Source organism: Aedes aegypti, chromosome 2, assembly GCF_002204515.2.
Source record: "Aedes aegypti strain LVP_AGWG chromosome 2, AaegL5.0 Primary Assembly, whole genome shotgun sequence".
Taxonomy (NCBI): domain Eukaryota; kingdom Metazoa; phylum Arthropoda; class Insecta; order Diptera; family Culicidae; genus Aedes; species Aedes aegypti.
Genome location: NC_035108.1, coordinates 454,185,932 through 454,207,327, shown reverse-complemented (window position 1 = coordinate 454,207,327; position 21,396 = coordinate 454,185,932). Strand labels below are relative to the sequence as shown.

The 21,396-nt window shown below is 38.9% G+C and overlaps 1 protein-coding gene across 6 annotated transcripts in view; it reads right to left on the bottom strand.

Annotated features, from left to right (window-relative positions):
- The window catches only part of LOC23687794 (probable G-protein coupled receptor Mth-like 1), a 427,687-nt gene that overhangs the window by 10,861 nt on the left and 395,430 nt on the right, over nucleotides 1-21,396 (bottom strand). For 4 of the 6 annotated variants that reach the window (XM_011495351.2, XM_021848075.1, XM_021848074.1 and 1 more), the window contains exons 5-7: nucleotides 17,559-17,734; nucleotides 9,168-9,306; nucleotides 1,052-1,253 (exon numbers count right to left, since the gene is read on the bottom strand). In XM_011495351.2, coding sequence (XP_011493653.2) covers nucleotides 1,052-1,253; nucleotides 9,168-9,306; nucleotides 17,559-17,734 — 517 coding nt within the window. Of the gene's footprint in view, nucleotides 1-283; nucleotides 763-1,051; nucleotides 1,254-9,167; nucleotides 9,307-17,558; nucleotides 17,735-21,396 lie in introns of those variants that run through there. The other 2 variants (XM_021848077.1, XM_021848076.1) reach the window with 2 other exon arrangements.

The window sequence follows — 21,396 nt, the reverse complement described above, 5'->3', positions numbered from 1 at the left end:
CCAGTAAACTACAATTTTTGAATCCAATTCTCAATAACTCACGTAGACTTCCCTCATTTTTGTGTCAATTATTAATTTTTTTGTTTCAATATTGTTACATTGAAAATCTTGTTGTAATTTTTGTTATTTTAATTGCTAACGAGCCGAAACTATAACACATTTTGTTTGAACTTACATTTGTGTTGAAAACTGGTTATTTGTATCAGAACACTTTTCAAATCAATTGGTCAAATCTAGTCCAAAATGCAATCCCGAACTAGACAAATCACAAATGATATCAAAGGTACAACTTTGTGTTCTGGCATTATGGTATAGTTTATTTTTCTGCGATAACAGAAACGTCGTTAGAAGGAACATAAAATGCTGAACAAACGGCAAAACCGGGAGCCCGCAGCAGTTAATTATTATGTGCCCAAAGGGAATCGTTTGGGGATTTGCCAAAGTTTATGTCACCTCCCTCTCTCGACTAAAGCGTTGCGGTTCCAGCTCCAGCATTAGTTTGTCGGAAAATTGTCATCACTATTCGGGGAATTGTGGTGCCAACCCGGTTATTGAATATGACCCAAATGAGAGTTATCCAAACTTATCTGAATGGTGCGCTCAAATTTCGAATGTGGTACATTAGAAGGTTGTATCGAATTAAGTGCCATGATAACGTTGAAAGAGATACATTTACTTGATAGCAAAATACAGCTTCTGGAGGCTTAGTTTCGCCATTTGGTGTCCCTCAAAACGAAAAAACTGAATTTTTCTTGTTTCGGACTACAAAACAACCAGAAAAATTAATCATTTTACGGATACAGATATTGAACTAACTTATTCTTTGGAAAAATATGTCTCAGCAGTCTTGGAGGGAGTTGAAAACAAGGTTTTTAAATCATTCCCGAATAGAAAATCGTTTACATGAAAATTACAACTACGTAACAACTTTTTGTGAACTTGTATCTTGTTTTCAACTCCTTCCAAGACTGCTTAGCCATTTTTTTCCCATAGATTTAATCAATACCACATTCAGAACTCAATAAGTATTGAACTAATCTATGTAACTCACCTGCGGTTGACAGCCGACGACGATGAAGATGAACACCCCCTGCAACGCGTTGATGAGATCCGTTACCAGCCAGATGTAGTCCGGTCCTCCAAATACCCAGGAAGCCACGTCGGCAACCCAGGTGACGCCCATGACGACCACCAGCTTCATGCAGACACGACCGAGGGCAGCGCTGTAAGAGGGAGAAGAAACCAGACCGCGGCTAGTTTTAAGAAGAAGAAGAAGAAGTTGTTGGCCGTTTGTTGAGAGCGCGCGTTGGTTGGTTGGAGGTGACGTCCACCGACCCCCGCAGCAGCAAGAGGCGGGTTGTTACACGGGTTATCGGGAGGAACACAAAATCGGCATAAAAACAGAAAGGAGAAAAGAAGAAGGCAACAGAAAACAGAACGGTGATTAGTAGCTAAGCACATGCCAACATGCGGGATGAGTGCTGGGGTTGGAGGGCGGGGAGAGGAAGGGGATTGCAGGATGGACAAGTGTGAGGTTAGGATTTTTAAGGTTAGGTTTCAGCAGTGCACAAAAATTATGAACTGGTTAAGATGAACCATTTCAAAGATGGTTGTCAAAATGGACGACTTGTGCCCTTACATATGATTTCAAAAGAACTTAACCTCTCTACCGGCAGCTTCATATTTTACCGCAATAAAAATATTCAAAGGTCGATAACTTTTTTGTTTATTGATATTTTTGCACCATTATTTCACAAGTTCTCAAAAAACTCTTCTAGTTCTAGAATCTGTGTCAATGTTGTTCATTGTTCGACTGGAGCCTGAGCTATTCCGAAATTCCTTGGGGGGCCGATGCGTAGCTATAACCCACGTAAATATCTCAGGCAACATAATTTTTATCGTATTCGGACATTTACTCTTGGGAATAATACATTAATGTGAGTATGTTGTGAAAAAATGAAGCAATTTGGTACAGCCAATCGAGTAGCCAATTGAAGATCTTAGAAACTTAAAAAAACATCATATCGTAATTTTCAGATATCTCCTAGAATACTTAATCGATTTTTTTAGAGTAGCTCCTATTTAATTTTCATGATAAATTAGTAGCCAATATTTCATTTTTAGATTGACGTAAAACAAAATGGCCGCCAGACATTTTATATGGATGATTTCGGTCCCCCAAAGAACACAGGAATATATTTAAAACCAAATCACCAATAACAGATATCGACATAGATTCTAAAACTAGAATAGTTTTTCGAGAACTTGTGAAACAATTGTGCAAAAATATCGAGGAACAAAAAGTTATCAAGCTTTGAATATTTTTATTGTGGTAAAAAAATGAAGCTGCCGGAAAAGGGGTTAAACAATAAAAAAAAATAGCAAATGTGCTAACTCGTGTTCATTTTTCAAGCTTTCTAGTGCACAAAGCTATAATAAAAATATTATTATTTTTGCATTTGAAGTTTTGTATGGGATTTGAATTTATGACTGTTTTACTGTAAATGTTCATCAAAACTTTTGAAGAAAACCATCTTCCTAAAAGAAACAAATCATCAAATTTCTCTATTTCTTTGAATAATTTAGATTTATTCCTTATCTTCAGTTAAGACGCAGAAACCACATGTTTAATTTGAAATTACCTTTCCATTAAAAAAAAACGAATTTTGAATTTGGACGCATTTTTTTTTTTTTGTATGAAAACGTACAAGAAAAAAACAACTTTTTTTACTTTGACACAAAATACACAAAAGTGTAGTTTGAAATGTACCCAACAACTTTTTCAATAAGTGCAAGATGCTAAACTGTCACTAAAAATGATATGATGCTCATTGGTCGATTGTGCTAGTAATATCAAATATATCACTTTTTCTTCAAACACTGCACAGTATTTCGATTGGCCGAAATCGTGAACTTAATTCTGTAGCACCTTTAAACATGATTTTTTCGGAATGGTGTCTTCGAACGAAAATTTTCTAAAAATATAGTGCATATATTGACGATAAATGTTAGTTCGCAACTTTGCCACGGGCGGCGCTGCGAAAATATTTTTTTTAAAATGACGATCTTTAAATATGATGTCTTCGGCAAAGTTGTAGACAATTCAAATACAAACAACTTTGCCTAAGACACCTAGTGTGAATTCAGCCGCATTTCCAAAATACGGGAGTATTTTATGAACCACCCCCTAAAACTAGTTTTTCTCGTATATTTTGAAAATGCAAAGTTTCCGGTAGCAACAATGTTCTACAAAATTGTGTAAACAGTCAAAATGAATTATTCTCTAGAAGACATTAGGTTTCTAACGACCAAGGAAAAGCAGTTATAACCGTTTAAGTGCAAAAATCAGTCATTTTTGAGGTCCGTGTATTTATTCGGGTGGCAGCTGGTGGCAGATGAAACCTAGTAGGATTAAAAATACATCATTAGTAGTTGTAAATGTCGATAGTGTCATTAGTATCCACGAGTATCCCTTTACTTAGAGGAAGTTTCATCAATGACTCTTATTACCCTGAAGTACTTAGTTATGTGATGGGTAGAGGGCTATGTGACTCCAAAATTCTTCTTTTTTTTCTCCTTGACACATTCTTCATCTTTATGCACACACTCAATAGGTTCCAAATACTTCTATGAAGAAAGTTCTCAATTAGTCATTACAAAATGACTCGCCATACAACTATTTTTCGCTTGCAATTTTAGCTATTTTTCGTACATAGACACTATAGTAAGTGCAAAGCTATGCGCTATATTTTTAGAAAATTTTCGTCCGAAGACACTATTCCGAAAAAATCACGTTTAAAGGTGCTACAGAATTAAACTCACGATTTCGGCCGATCGAAATACTGTGCACTGTCCAGGGGAGCAAAATTTCAAAAGTGAAAATTTGTCGAAGTTCCTCATATTAAGGCAACCATGTTGGTAAATGACAGAACAATGCGTACCATTGGTACTTCGCGTACCTGCATAGCATAGCATAGCATAGACTGACTGTACATGTCAATGGTTGCTACTCCGTGATTGATCGAAATTGGTAAGAATTGCACTACGATCCAAATGAATAAGGGATGGGAGTTTCCGCTTACTCTCGAAGTGCAATTTTAGCAGATCTAATATTATTGATCAATAACGGCGCCGGCCAAGTCCCTACAGTCAGTTGGGATGGGGAAGGAATGTTAGGGTGTAATGATTGTTGCTTCTAGAGACCGAGAATACCTCTGCATCTCCACAATCACCACGGGAAGGGTGTTTATTAGTGAGGGAGGAAAAGATCTGAGAGTCACCTCTGGTCGGTGATGCGATTCATGGACAAGGGAGAAATATACGACTTATATTTAAAGCTAGTTCTGTATTTTTGTCTCGAGAAGTTTTTGGAAAAAATACGTCAACATCTATAATGTCGAACAATTCAAAAGACGTTTTTATTAATGACGAAAACTGAAAATTACATGTATATATTTTAAATTATATGAAACAGGAATAATGCCGACACTTGTAGTGACGAACCATACATAGTTTGTTTGGAAATTACATATGAGTATTACTGTGCATTTTGTCTCGATATGGTAGAAGTTTTAGAAAATACGTCAACATTCACAATGTCGAACAATTCAAAAGATAATTTTTAATAATGTCAAAAAGAGAAAAATATATGTATATTGAAATTATATAAGAAAAAAGCATAATGCCGACACATATAGTGACGAACCATACAAAGTTTGTTTTAATATTACATAAAAGTTACGCTTTCGAGAAAAAATGTGTTATCATAAACATGAAACGAACTCACAAGTTGGTAATCCATTCCCGACTGAACACAAAACTGACACTGACAGCAAAACTTCTTGGCGTCCCGAAAACAAACCGTCTTGCTTGGGCCTTCCCAAATACCTACCCAGCAAGACGCTCCAAAACAGGAAAAAAAAATTCTCCGGCGACGAAAACACGCGCGAAATCGTCAGCAAAATCTATCGGACGACGCAAAACCGAACTGTCCTGCTTGGGCTTCACGAAGCACTACCTTCTGGATCACAACATCTCTTTTACATGCTTTTAATGACTGACCGACCGTGTTCAGTTACGTTTCCGCCTCATTCCAACTACATTTAACAGGGAAAAGCAAAATCCAGGACAAGATTCCCTTGTGATAAGACCTGCACAAAACAAATCTCAACCCTTGAATGGAATATCATGCAAAAGCCCAATGCGGACCATTGGTACTTCGCGTACCTGCAGGTATAAAATAGACCCTATTTGTGTTCCTTAGCCTCTTGTCCAGTAACTCCTATCCCTACTTCCCCGTGGTGCCGCCTGGGGTACGAGTAACCGTAGGGAAGATCGGGTAACCAACCCTGGTGGGACCTTGGTCGTGGGACTCTAAACAGAGCTGTGCACGATGATCTTCCGGCGAGACAGGGGGTTGGTGCAGGCCTTACAAGCCAGCCGTAAAAACCATCAGTACAGGAAGCATACAATGTAAATTCGTACCGGAACAATCGGCATAGACCCAGGCATCAAAAACGGACTAACGATTGGAAACTTGAATCATGGAACTGTAAGTCACTCAATTTCTTGGGAAGTACCCGCATTCTTTCCGAATTATTGAGGGTCCGCAAGTTCGACATCGTAGCGCTGCAGGAGGTTTGCTGGAAAGGGTCGACGGTACATACGTATAGAGATGGTTATACCATCTACCGGAGCTGCGGCAACAGACATGAGCTGGGCACAGCTTTTATCGTGATGGGCGAAATGCAGAGGCACGTGATTGGGTGGTGGCCAATCGACAACAGAATGTGCAAGTTGAAGATCAAAGGCCGTTTCTTCAATATCAGCATAATCAACGTGCACAGCCCTCACCTAGCAAGTGACGATGACGATAAGGACGCTTTCTACGCGCAACTGGAACGTGAATACGACGGCTGCCCAAGCCATGATGTCAAAATCGTTATCGGAGATCTCAACGCTCAGGTTGGCCAGGAGGAGGAATTTAGACCGATTATAGGGAAGTTCAGCGCTCACCAGCTTACGAACGAAAACAGCCTTAGACTGATTGAATTCGCCGCCTCCAAAAACATGGCCATACGTAGTACCTACTTCCAGCACAGCCTCCCGTATCGGCACACCTGGAGATCACCCCAACAGACTGAATCGCAAATCGACCACGTTTTGATTGATGGAAGACACTTCTCGGACATTATTGACGTCAGAACCTATCGCGGCGCAAACATCGATTCGGACCACTACCTAGTGACGGTTAAAGTGCGCCAACGACTCTCCGTTGTGAACAACATTCGGTACCGACGCCCGCCACGGTACAACCTGGAACGACTCAAGCTACCCGAAGTCGCAACTGATTACGCGCAAAGCCTTGAAGCTGCGTTGCCGGAAGAGGGAGAGCTCACCGGAGCCCCTCTTGAGGACTGCTGGAGTAGACTCAAAGCAGCCATTAACAACACAGCGGAAGGTGCCGTTGGGTTCGTGGAAGGAAATCGACGGAACGGTTGGTTCGACGAGGAGTGTCGGACGGTTTTGGACGAGAAGAATGCAGCGCGGGCGATGATGCTGCAGCAAGGCACCCGTCAAAACGTGGAACGATACAAACAGAAGCAAAGACAGCAAACCCATCTATTCCGGGATAAAAAAAACGCCGCCTGAAAAAGTTGGAGTGCGAAGTGATGGAGCAGCTGTAGCGTTCTCAAGACACGCGTAAGTTCTACAAGAAACTCAATGCATCCCGCAAAGGCTTTGTGCCGCGAGCCTAAATGTGCCGGGATTAGGATGGAGCTATCTTGACGGACGAACGTGAGGTGATTGAAAGGTGGAAGCAGCACTACAATGAACACCTAAACGGCGCAGAGAAGGAAGATCAAGATAGCAGGAGGAATGGCTTCATCAGTACGGCGGATGAAGGAGATGTGCCAACTCCCACAATAGGTGAAGTTAAGGATGCTATCAAACAGCTCAAGAACAACAAAGCAGCTGGGAAGGATGGTATTGGAGCGAAACTTATTAAAATGGGCCCGGACTGGTTGGCCACTTGTCTGCACCGATTGATAGCCAGGATCTGGGATACAGAACAGCTACCGGAGGAGTGGAAGGAGGGAATAATATACCCAATATACAAAAAGGATGACAAGTTAGAATGTGAGGACTATCGAGCGATCACCATTCTTAACCTAGCCTATAAGGTGCTTTTCCAGATCATCTTCCGCCGTCTATCGCCACTGGCAAGCAGATTTGTGGGAAGTTATCAAGCCGGTTTTGTTGGCGGGCGATCGACGACAGACCAAATCTTTATGTTGCGGCAGATCCTCCAAAAGTGTCGCGAACTTGATACCCTATGCACCATCTATTCATCGATTTCAAAGCGGCCTATGATACCATCGACCGCGAAGAGCTATGGAAGATTATAGACGAGAATGGTTTTCCCGGGAAAATGACTAGACTGATCAAAGCAACGATGGATATTGTACAGTGCTGTGTTCAAGATATCGGGTGCATTATCGGACCCGTTTGAAACACGCAAAGGACTTCGACAAGGTGATGGTCTTTCCTGCCTCCTGTTCAATATTGCGCTGGAAGGTGTTATGAAACGGGCGGGCTTCAACATGCGGGACACGATCTTCAATAAATCCAGCCAGTTCATCTGCTTTGCTGACAATGTCCATGTCGGAAGAACGTTCCAGGTGGTTTCTGAACAGTATACCAGACTGACAAGTGAAGCAGATCGGGTTGGATTGAAGGTAAATACGTCGAAGACGAAATATCTGCTGGCTGGAGGAACCGAGCGCGATAGAGCTCGCATTGGCAGATGCGTGATGATCGACGGGGATGAGTTCGAGATGGTGTACGAATTTGTCTATCCCGGATAACAACTGCAGCAGAGAAATTCGAAGACGTATCATTGCCGGAAGTCGTGCTTACTATGTACGGACTCCACAAGACCTTGCGGTCTGGTTAACTTCACTTCCGTACTAAGTGTACCATGTACAAGACGCTGATAAGACCGGTAGTCCTCTATGGCCATGAGACGTGGACAATGCTCGAAGAGGAACTGCTAGCGCTAGGAGTTTTTGAACGACGTGTGCTTAGAACGATCTTCGGCGGAGTATGTGAGAACGGCGTATGGAGGAGAAGGATGAACCACGAGCTTGCGCAACTCTACGGTGAACCCAGTATCCAGAAGGTCGCCAAAGCTGGAACGGTACGATGGGCGGGACACGTTGTGAGAATGCCGGACAACAATCCCGCAAAAATGGTGTTCACCTCAAATCCGGCCGGTACAAGACGAAGGGGAGCGCGACGAGCTAGGTGGTTTGACCAAGTGGAGCAGGATCTTGGAAGTGTGGGGCGTCACCTCTGAATCTTAATATTTTTGGCTCAAAATATGAAGTTGTCCTCTTTATTTGGTTTGAATGCAGAAGAGCACACGAAATTTTGGTTTTGAGAATTTTCGAAAAATAAGCCGCACCCTACTGTGAAAATAGTAATCGAAAAATGGCAACACCTACAAAAAAGTGTTCTATGGATGACTTGTAGATAATTGTCTAAATTTTTGAATAAAATTCTGAAAACACTCATTTGTGGCCTACACTGAAAAAACAAACATGATTTTCAAAATTTGAAGTCGATTCAAAAAAAGACTTTTTTTATTCCAATGAAATTTAAATGAAATTTGCAACATATTCTTATTGGGCTTTTGAAAACATTTTACAATTATTTGTTATGCACTCAGTTTTGGAAAATCATTAGGTTATTGTTTAGCAAGTGTTATCCATAAAAATTAATTGTTTTTTTTTTTGGGTATTTTTCTTCTTATTCTGAAGAGATACTGTTGTAAGCTGGTATTTAAAATGTTAATACCCTTATGCTAGAAAGTCATTCGCCATGTTTTCTGTTCGGGTACTCTACTTTGAAGGTTTTTATTTCTCCATCTTCAGAAATGTTGCGAAATTGTAGATTTGCTTGGATAGATGCTGATAAGGATAGATTCGGGTTAGGAATATGTTGGATTAGGATTTTTTGTGTGGTTAGGATAGGACTAATAGTGTACAATGTATGATGCAATTATTATTTTTCTACGTGCTTCAAAAACTGAACTAAAACAAAAAACGTGCATCTTGCGCGTATTTACAATTCGTCAATGTTGTTCTCTATCATAGCGAACTTACCGTTCGGTGGTGGACTTGACATCGTCCCGTTTCCAAAGACCACAGGTCAACTGCCGGGCGGTGGAGGCAAACAGCAGCAAGTTGATGCACAGCAGAATTCCAACCGGCCCGAAGAAGTAGGTCAGTATCTCCAGATCACCTGCGTAAACAATCGAAGTGGAAAGGTAATTAAATTAGTAGTCGTTCACAAGTGCAGATATAATATTGATTTTGAAGAATTGGAAAGGCTTGTTGGCTTTGAGCTTGCTATTGATTTTGAAGATGGCAGTTCAAACAAGCAGACCTGATCAACCAAAATAATGAACACTAATTATGCGCTCGAAACCCAAAGAACCCGACCACATGGAGTAAATTAACTGAATTACGGCGAAACGAAAACTGCGCAAGGGAGAAATCAAGCGATTACTTCAATCTTCTTAGTTTATCTAAGACTGTTTGACGTCGGTCACCCGCAACGCAACCAATGGGAGAAGTGTTGGTCAAATAACGTGTCTTCATTAACCTTTTTTTCCTACGAAGAGGTAGTTAGCAGCTACGTACCCAAGTCAACTGCCCCAACGGTGGATATTTGTCTACACGCTTCTTGCGGAACTAACCAAATTAGGGGAAATGCTTCTTACGAGACACGCTGAGGCAGACCGTGAGATGAGTTGACGAAGATGGAAGCTGGGCGATGGCAATTTGGGGTTGCTTGTTTCCTGACCTCGACCTATTTGCGCTTTTTTCATTTGGCGACTTTGAAGATTGGAACGGTTAGTGGGTTGCTCGGAGGACAGTTTTACGAGTCAGTGGGTTTCTGGGTCAGATGGCGGTAAGTGAGAATGAGTTTTTGCTTCATGAAGCAGATTTGATGCTGGGAATGTGGTGAAAGTTGGGTGAGATTTGGTGGGAAGCTGTTAACTGGTGCGATTATTAGATAAAATCTGTCGAAATTACTGATACTTAAGTTTTCTGATGTCAGTGGACACTTTAAGCAGTTATGATGATACATCCGACGATGTGAGTGATGACTCACAAGTTTTCTGTGAAGCAATGTTGAAACAATTGGTATAAAACATGCTTCCCAGTTAACGTGTTCTTCGGCGGAATTAATCATGTTTCCATTTGTACCGTTCTGATTAAAATTCCCGAGACTCTACTATGTATGGGAAAACTTCACATGAAATGTATCAATTTTTGCTGTTCAAAAGTCTCCACCTTAGACGTCGCTTTGGTAATTTCAATCAATTATTTCACTCTTCTAATTATGATTTTGAGAGCTGTGAATTCAAAACGAAATATCCGGAATATAACGCAAAAATGAGGAGAGGATGCGTCCAGAATAAGGAGCATGACAAGGGCACACATTCCCATTTATATTTATGCAAAGTTATTTAAGTTGCGGTAACATAATCTCCTCCCATTTTTTCGAAAGTTAGGTGTTTTCAATGCGTGGAGGAATCCTACAGAATGATTTATTTTATATGCTTTTTGATGCGTTATATTTTACTGAGGTCGCAAGTGTGCGTAATATGAATCAAAAAGGTGTATCATGGTTATAATATATTTCCCTGGTGGTCGAGTAAAATTCCATTACAAAACCTTCGACTCTTAGCATAAATCCATTCATCTTTACAAACTGTTTGGTTAATCGAAATTCAGCAAATGGAATGATCCACGGACTAGAACAGTTTATGCAAAGTTTACTCATGCTCACTCCTTTATTTACAATTTCATCAGGGATCACCCTAAAAATTTCGGGAAGGTTCCGGGTCATTTGGCCGAACGCCGTTTGGCCGAATGCCGTTTGGCCGAATGCCATTTGGCCGAATGTCGTTTGGCCGAATTTGAAAAAAATTGTGAGATACAATTACCATGCATTTTGTAATTAAGTTCAAAGCTGAATTTCAAAGAACAGTTTAGAGGAACATCCTAGATGTAAGCAATTTTTCACTTCTTTGCTAGCGGAAATAGCTGCCAGCATAGGTTTTCGCATTGCATTTGTAGTCAGTCAGCTTTTGACAGTTACTAAAATGGTTTACTTATTCGTCCTTCTTTAGCATCAGTTTGCTTCAATCATTCTAATCGTACTTAGTAAATTAATTCAAAACAGTGAGCTTATTTGATGTAAGTATTTTCCGACTCGTCCGGTTTACTGATATACGCAATCAACGGTGCAGAGTTCAGTAAACACTTTGCAATATTTATTTTGGTGGAGAATGACATCACATCATCCTTTGTGTTAAAGATTATATGTTTTAGTAAAACTCTTTACTTAGACTGAATTCCAATAACTATGAAAATTATTCAAATATGAAAGAACAGCATATGATCAAAAGAAGAAAAAATCTCTTATAAATTTTAAGCAAGTGTAACGCAAATAACTGTTATATCAGTAGATGAAAAAACCGAATTTAGTACTATACCATTTAATTCCACTAGAGTTTGTATCCTTTGACAGATACGCGTATTTCGACCTCAACTGTAAGGCCGTCTTCAGTGTCGTGTACTAGACTCGACTTTAACTACAAAGAACTACCGATGATTTAAAGGAGGTAAAATTCCCTTTGAAAATAAAAGCTAAATTATTTCCAATAATAATGGAACCAGTACAAATCGAAAGGAAAGCCTATGTTTGAAAGAAGGAAAAAATTCTGATGAAAATATAAAAAAAAAAAACTTCAAACCCTAGCACGCCGTTGGTAATCTACAGCTTAGAGTCTTGACGCGAGCTCACAACTTCGTCCGGAATGAACGGACCGTATTGATTATGCTCTTGGAGCACTTATATATCGACAAACATGATATCCCGCCTCATCATAAAGATCAACAAATTAATTAGTTGATCAATTATTGGGCCACACTTATGATAATGCTACACATCAGTGTTGAAAAAAAGAGATATTTTTGTTCGTTATTCGGCCCAACGGCATTCGGCCAAGTGACCCGTTCGGCCAAATGGCATTCGGCCAAATGGCGTTCGGCCAAACGGCATTCGGCCAAACGGCGTTCGGCCAAATGGCCGGATACCGTACCCAGGTAACCAATAAGCACGTAAAAAGCATTTATTTAGCAGTATATACCTTTACTGCAGGTCATTTAATGCTAGCAAGCCGTGTATGCACCTTAAATGCTACCAAAATGCAGGTTTTGGCCCGATATACGGCTGCTTACATTCTAAGCCTTCAGAAATTTCATATCCGGCAGTCAAAAATGATAACGTCTAAAACGTAACGCTCTCTTGAAGCAAAACAAAAATATATCTTTCTCTCGTTCCTCTCCTTCCACTATTCGTACCACTCTCTCTCTCTCTTCTCTCAATACTTTTACTTTTGTCTTCGTCTCGTATCGCTGCTGTTCCTATTCAAACATGTTTTTTGATACTCGACTTTTTGTCATTCCACTAGGATTCGAACCTATGACCCTACGATTGATGAGTGGTGATTGGTTGTACGCGGCGCTACAGGATGAGCTTTAAATAAAAAGGTGATGCGCGTAGATTTTTTGCAATACTTAAACTTTGCTTCTACATGATTTCATTTCTGCTTTGCAAACATTTGCAGTTTGGGCGATCGAATGAAATAGGTGTTGACGTGAGAAAGATCTTTCTCCTGTTGGTTTATAATCTCAAAGTCTCCGTAGTGGGAAAAAACAACTTAACGTTAGGTAAACTCGAAACAACCCAAATTTGGCTTATTCCATTGAACTTCGACGATGCGGCGGTGCATCTCTCTCTGTTTTTGACAACATTGTTGTTGCGAGAGAGACAAAACAACCCAACCGTGGGTAAAAACTAAATGCAGTTTACCCAATTTTGAGTATGAAGAACTTATTTTTTGGGGAATCTTATTTCTCCGTGTATCATAAGTGGATAGCAGAAAAAGAGAGAAGGAATGGTGTTGGGGGTCGATCGATAGTGTTGGGCATGAATTCAGGAACACCATGTCTAAAATAGGTGCCAAGAGCGAACATTTTAAAGAAAATATTTTTTTTGTATTATTTTCTGAACGTTTCTAAGAATATTTCCGTATAATGTTGAAGCGATTTTACGAATGCTAAACGATTTTTGCATATTTGTGTCGTAAAGGAATATATAATCTTGGGTGGCGGACACTGGTACATGACGAATACCAGTACATCGACCCTACAAACAATTACAAGTGATTATAAAACGAAGCCAAACTTTGAATTTTCAACTGCACAAGACGAGAGAATCTGACAACAGTTCGCGTTGAAAACCAATCAAATTGCTTGCTTGCAGGTGGTGGCCAATGGGATAGATTTTCAAGGCGGAGCGCTGTTTGGTTCTCAAGTCTTGTGCTCTTGAAAATTTGAGGTTTGGCTTCGTTCTATAATCACCTTTACAAACTATCAATATTAAAAAAAGTACTAGCCATTTCATCTACAATCAATTGGCAATATATATATATATATATATATATATATATATATATATATATATATATATATATATATATATATATATATATATATATATATTTTTTTTTTTTCTGATGAACCATATTCCTCCAACACTTTGATCAACCCCTTGCGTTTATGACTTTTCATGCTGCTTATTCATTCAGGTTTCTTCTGTATAGTATAAGCACAAATTCCTTATTCAGTTATTTAAAACCAAATATTTGTCGGTTCTCTTTTCATGACCATTCAAAGCATCTATCATTAACTGTGTTAGTCACCCAAAGTTATCCACTTCACTTAAAACCCGGAATTCAAAAAAAAAATATCTCGAGTATTTTGTCCAAATGCTTTTATCAGATGAAGATCACCAGTTCATTACGAAAAACAATGATATTTTGAAAAAAAAAAATGATAGTTTTCTGAACGAAATCTTTATTTTTTCATCGTTGAGTAATAAAATAACTTGTAAGTAATTTTTCAAAGAATGGTAAAATTTTAATAGAATAATAATTTTACTTAAGCTAAATAGTTTAGTCAATGTGCAAAAAAAAAACTACTTACATTGAATAACCAATGCAATCGTAGATATTTGCATTAGGTACTTCAAATCACAGTTATGTTGACTTTACAATATTCTCTGTAATAAGTGCTACATGTTTGTGTCACTTTACTTGACTACTTGCACTTTCAGAGCATGCTACAAAAACAGCATTCACAAAGCTACTTCAGAGGTTGCCCCACATGCTTTGAAATTTTGGAATTGGATGAAGTATTTAACATTTGTGGAAAAATCATGGGAAAACGGTGTAAATTTGGATATTTTGAAATGTATTCCGAGATTTCCTTAGGAATGCTACAATTTCCAAATGATACTGAGATTCTTGTAAGATTACCGTAGGATTTTGGGGCTTTCATTTGAAATTCGGAATAACGATGATTAATCTCGATGAGAATTAAGGTATTTATGAATATAGTCTGCAACTTCCGTGAGAATTATGATATCCCGGATTCTTTGATTTCCTTTATATTTCTAGAATCCCTGTAGGAATTTTGTTACGATAATTCTAGTATTCTCGATGCTATTCTGGGATTCTTGCGGAAATATAAGAGAGCCAGTAAAAACTCGGGTAAGAGATTGCGATTATATCTCTTTCCGAGTTTTGTGGGTATCTTTGAAACGATATCTCAGTAAAAATTTAAATTATAGGATTTCGTTGGAATTCCTGCTAATTGTGGTGTGGTATTTTGATGTCAAGCTTTGCACTTCTTATAAAAAACCTTTGAGATTCCCAAATCCGTTGGAAAATATTTATTTCTAGTATAAACCTTTTGAATGTCAGTGAATATCTATTGAATTCCAATGGGAAGTTTGGGGATATCAGTGCGAATCATAATTTTTATGGTGCTTCAGGTTGTATTGCGAATCAAATGAAATACAAGATTTTATTAAGAAACTTAGCAATCTTACTGGACTCATGAAAAAAATTTTATGGGATTCCGAAAAAAATATCCCTAGAAAATTCTAAAGATCCCAGACAAATCCTTCCTCAACTCAACCTTTATTTTTAGAGCTGGTTTTTAATTCTAGAAATTTCCGACATCCTACCGGAATAACGAGAATATTACAGGAATACTTAGAATAGCTAATGCTAGAGCCCTGTCCCAATTTGAGTACCGAACGCTTATGTTTAGGCCAGAAAAAACATTCCTACTGAATTTTTAAATGTAAACAAAATATTTTTTTCGTTTTTTTTAGATTAGAAAAAAGTCACATACATCATAAGAATAACCTCAGCGTTAAAAAGTAAATCCCGGCGTATTTGTCGACTAAGTGGACGTCAGACATGATCAAAAGTGTCAAGGTTCAGATATGTACCAATTTTAAAATATTTAGCTGTTATTTGAGCATGAAAATCTTACGTGTTTTTTTTTTTCAAGGACCCTATTTCATAATTATCACCGGAATTCAACAATTTAATAATTGAACACGTTGTTAAGAATCCGCAGGAAACCCAAGGAAGCTTGGGAGCCTCAACATTCAATCACAATTTATATTTTATGATTCCCATTTTTTTTTTTTTTGCTTATGGAGACTTTACCGTGATTTCTAATTTGATTGTCAATGTCAATATTTCTTCATTTGATACAGATTTCATGTTAGAATCATATAACATTCGTTGAACCAGGAGCACTGCCTCTCGGTGGTGGACAATAAATCAGCGTGAAAGTAGCTTGTTCGTTATTCGTTTGCCCCTTCGGGACCAAGTAAAACACAACGTAGGACCTGGTCAACCCTGGATGAAACACAGGCAATGGCGAAGACAAAAAACTACACAGAATAAAAAAAATTGATGTAAAATTATCATAAAATCATGCACATTAAAGGAATGCCAGATTTATCGCAAATTTACACTACATTACATTTACATTACAGTTCCTTGTAGTATAAATACTAGAGTGGTTTAATAAATAGTTTTTGCACCACACCGCTCATTCGATTTTAGATCAAATAGTAAGTGTCGTCACAAAAATTTGAGCTTATTTGGATGAAAACTGAGACTGCACAAGCCCTTCAAAGCTTGTATGAAATTAATTATGGGGAAAGCGAGCAATTCATTTAATCGGTCATAGTGTTTGCCCACATGCTCTTGAGGGTTAGAGCAACACTGATACTAGATACATTCGTCAGCAACAATTTTGCCGAAGACCGTATTCAAATTGGACGTCTGAGTATTAGTTACTGATTTATATTCAATTGGAATTCTTTAACAGTGCTCATTTATCTACTGAACAGGCAACATTGCAGCATTTGGAGCCGATGATAGCACTTATGAATCATGGCTACTATGTCAGGCCCATGGCACGGGACGACTTCTAGCGTAGTCAACATCTCCATGTGTTTACCCATTTTCGGGTAAATTGAATCGGGAGTGCAATCAGGATGCGAAGTTTTGTTTAATGTTTATGATCCGTAATCGAGCAAGTGTCGCAATAAAATAACTGATTGCTTGCTTGGAGGCTTGCAGGATGCCTTTCAATGTTTTCTCTCCTTCCAAAACTATCGAAATGTTGAATGTGCTTCAACTTTTTGGCACATTATTAGCTGATTTAACAATATCAAAAATTGATAATCAAACCATAACAAACAATTAAACAAAACAATGGTCCTTGTTTTCACAGTTCTTACAACTGACAGTGGGCGATATTCACTTATCGCCCGGGAAATCCTGGCTACGAAGAACACTGTGTATCGATATATGGTTGTCAGGGGCCTGTACTATGTTCTACTTTATATATCCAGTGATGCCTGCATAACAGCTCGATCATCATAGCCAAAGATTCCCAACTCATACAAAACTCGATAGCAATATACTAAGCCATCCGATTTGAAAACGGTCTTCGGCAATGTTGCAGCTGACGAGTGTATTCAACAGTATCAGCATAGCTCTAACTATCAAGAGCACATGAGCAAAAAGTATGACTGATTGAATGAATTGCTTGTTTTACCATAGTAATTCCCATACACACTTCGAAGGGCTTGTGCAGTCTCAGTTTTCATTCAAATTTAGAATGGAATGAGCGGTGTGGAGCAAAAACGAGTTTTTGAGCCACCTTAACAAATATGCTAATATAAATGCGACAAATCATGCATTTCCTTAATGTGCATGATTCACGCTGCATTTTACATAGATTTTTCATTCTGGGCTTAAACGATGTCAATTATAATGAAAATCATTCTCCCAAATCTTCAAGCAACCGTATTTCGACCTCAACTGTAAAACCGTCTTCAGTGTCGTGTTCTAGAATCTAGTACACGACACTGAATACGGCCTTACAGTTGAGGTCGAATTACGTGTATCTGTTAAAGAATACAAACTCTAGTGAAATTGAAAGGTATAGTACTAAATTCGGTTTACATTCATTTGAGTGGATGAAGTCAATCCTTTATTATATCCTGTACCTAAATCAGAGTACCTCAAAAACACTTACCGTAGAACCAACAAGTCCGTTCACCGAATCTCGGCCTCAGATAGACGGTGTCGGGCAGGTTGTCCAAAATCGCTGCCACTCCGGCAATCACCAGCGGTACACCCCAGGCGTACACCTCGTAGATCCGCAGTCGGCAAATCTCCTGGCTTTTCTCCAGCGACGTCGGGCGTAAATCACTGCAAAAAAAAAGAAGAAAAAACAACACGGATTTTAGCTCGGATAGTTCTTAGGAACGGGGAATCGAGGCTCGAAATGAAAATGTCGACGGGCCCAAAGTTTGGTAGATAAACAGACGGACAGAGCAGCAACACATGCATGACTAAATAAATAGTTGGATGAAGAGCTGCGGCAATTCGGCGAAATATTATGCTGCGAAATTCGGACCGCGAAACAACAAACGGACGACGGCAGTCTAGACAGATAGAACGACCGTAGTCAGGAAGGCAGGCAACCCGATCGGATGAAAACATTATTACTCATTTCTATTAACTACAGTTGAACATTAGTGTGGGACAAAATTTAGATTCTCGCTCCAGTCCACTTTTTGGATTGCATTTAGGTCCCATACCAACTGTGCAAAATTTCAGCTCGATCTGAGAAACTATATTTTAGCGCCAGCCGTTCAAAGTTTGTATGGGATTTACTATGAGAAAACTTACTTTTGCAAAGAAACATCGCCAGAGGTCGCCCGTTAACCTCTATAAAAATTCTGAACACTGACCTCGATAGCTATTTTTACGATGAAGAATACTGCCGAAGACCGCGAAACAATCCGACACTTGTGAAAAAAGTTATTCAATGAAAACCTATTGACAAGGCGAAGTTGATTAACACGTAGACGAATAACAATAATAACAAAATCGGGCGAAATTTCCAAGTAGTCTGTGCTTAATAACTTTTTACACAAGCATCGGATTGCTTTGCGGTCTTCGGCAATATTGTTCATCGCAGAAATACCTATCGAGATCTGTGTTCAGAATTTTTATAGAGGTCAACGAGCGACCTCTGGCGATTTTTCTTTGCAAAAGTAAGTTTTCTCATAGTAAATCCCATACAAACTTTGAACGGCTGGCGCTAAAATAAAGTTTCTCCGATCGAGCTTAAATTTTATACAGTTGATATGGGACCTAAATGCAATCCAAAAAGTGGACTGGAGCGAGAATCTAAATTTTTCATATTACCGTGTCCCAGGCTATTGAACATAACACAAATTGACATATGTGGTTTTGTTACAAGATGACTTTGTTTTTAACTAAATTTATAACAACATTTGTTATATTTTTGACACGTCATTTGTTTAGAGTAGGTGTATCAGTTATGGCCATAGTGGTTCCCCATTTTGCCATACGTGATATCTTGAACGCCTTCATATTTTGAAAAACTTTTGTGTTTTAGCAGTAAAATAAAGGATAAATCTTGATGTTAAAACATTTAAAAAGATTGAAAATGTAAAAGTTATCCAAATTTTGCATATAGCCAAATAGGGAACCACTATGGCCATAACTGGTACACTTTCCCTATTTGTTTTAAACCGCAACAGTAACATAATTTATTGTTTTGAAACGTCATTGGAACACATTCTGTAATAATAATTTGGAATATGAAATAAGATCACATTAGAGAAACACACTCTATTACAATATTGTTTCTTCCGTCTGGTCGGGTCGGGAGGCAGACAGACAGGATGATTTTAGGACTGCACTGCACAACAGCTTCAAGGTTATACTTTTACTTTTATCTTTTGGTTGGCGTTTTTATGGATGGCTTCATTTCTGAATGGAATGGAGCGAATAAAAAACGCTTAAGAAACGCTTACGAAACTGCAAAACCCTGTCAAGAGCCGCTGCCGTCGTGGAAAAGTTTAATTATCCTAGCAATTTAAACACAACTTGTGCCAAACAATCTTGTGCTGAGACGACAAAAGAGAATTCTTGCGCTCTGCAGCAGCCGTAATCAATCAAGCACAAAATTAACTGCAAATTAAGATTGACTGAAGAGTTTTTTAGTTGTGAAACAGTGTTGCCAGATTGGGTGATCAAACAGCGACGTTCATTACTCTCACGGAAACACGAAGTCAACTTGACCGGCTTGTTAAATTGAAGTCAATCTTCCCTCATCACTCATCGTCACTTTTAAACTGCTCAACAAACACAAGAAGAAGTCCGTGTTCCGGAAAGAAGTTGCAGCAGCAATTACAACTTTCGCTTTCATTTCCCTCAACCCGTCAAGCGGTGCAGCATTCTGCCCGTCGCCCCCATCATCTTAAGAAATGCAACACATTTAACTTTTCTGCCACTTCTGCCGGCGTACAGCTGCTTAAATAAACGAATTAATTAATTTAACTTTACGGTCCTACGGCGGCACGGCGTTCCGCTCTAAAGTTCGCCCTCCTACCAATCCGACAACGAACAGCTAACCCGATAAGAAAAATTCAATCGCAATGAATAAGGGATGGGACTTTACGCTTATTCTCGAAGCGCACATTTTAGTAGATTGATATTATTGATCAAAAACAGCACCGGCCAAGCCAAGTGATTGCTGCTACTAGCGATCGAGAATACCTCTGCTTCTCCACAATCACCACGGGAATAGCGATTATTAGTGAGGGAGGAAAAAGATTTGGGAGATCCTTAAGTTGGTGATACGACCCATGGTTAAGGAGAAAAAATATGCTCTTACCTAAATCTAGTTTTGAATTTTTGTTTCGGGTAAAAATATATTGGTAGAAGATTAAGAAAGTACATCAACATTCATAATGTCGAACTATTGAAAGGTTGTTTGTAGCAATAACAAAAAGAGGAAGGTATAAAACAATTATGTAAAACAGAAATAAGGCCGATACTTCTAGAGAAGAATCATCCATATTTCGGATGAAAATTACATAAACGTAACATTGTCACGTATAAATGTGTTATCAAAAGCATGAAACGAGCTCACCAGTAGGTTATCCATCCTAGATTGAACACGAAAATCTTTTCGCACCCGTAGAACGCGAACCAAACCAGATTGTTACGATAAAATCTACCGCATTTTGGTAATATTTTTATCAGGGTTCCTCCTATAATCCCTTTGACATTTCCTCAGCCCTCGCATGTTAAACCCTTGCGAAAGCCGAACGATAATTTTTGTCTGCTCGACGTAAACGTGCCAAAGGACAGCGGAAAACATTGCTGCATCGCGGCGTTGCAAATGCGGGTCGCGTCTTTGTTGTATGTAGCGTGACTCGAGTTTTTTTTGTGTCTTCTGTTCTGAGAAACGACGGAGCAAAGTTTGGAGCGAAATGGTTACCTTTCGCCGACCTTATGGTATTTAAGTGGTGTGGAAGGTGGAATAGAAATCAGAGGCAGCGAACTGTGACTTCAACGCAACTCTGTTGGGGAAAGAAGGATATAGCCTCCCATGTTTGCGAGAGCTGAGAAATGTTATCAATTAAAACAACTTGAGAAGTTATAATAGTTTTGGAACCGAGGAGAAGTGACGGAAATTTGAAAGTTAGTGTCTCATCCATAACAAATGGTGTACTTTGAGATTGTCACAGGAATTTCATTGGGAATCCCTGCAAGAATTTCTTCAACAATTTTTGACGAATTTCTGAGAGCAGATCTGAAGGGAACTTTGAAAGTATTCATGGGAGAATTCCCAGAGAAACCCGAAGTAAAATTTATGGAAACGCATAAACTTTGAAATTGCTTTGGTAGTCTAAGAACAATTCCTGAAACAAATTCCAGCAGAGACAGTAGCTGCGTTGTTATATTAACCAAAATGGCTTTGGTAATTTGATGTTGCACCATGACCAGATTCATATCTCGAGCACGTACACGGAAAAAATTAACACTAA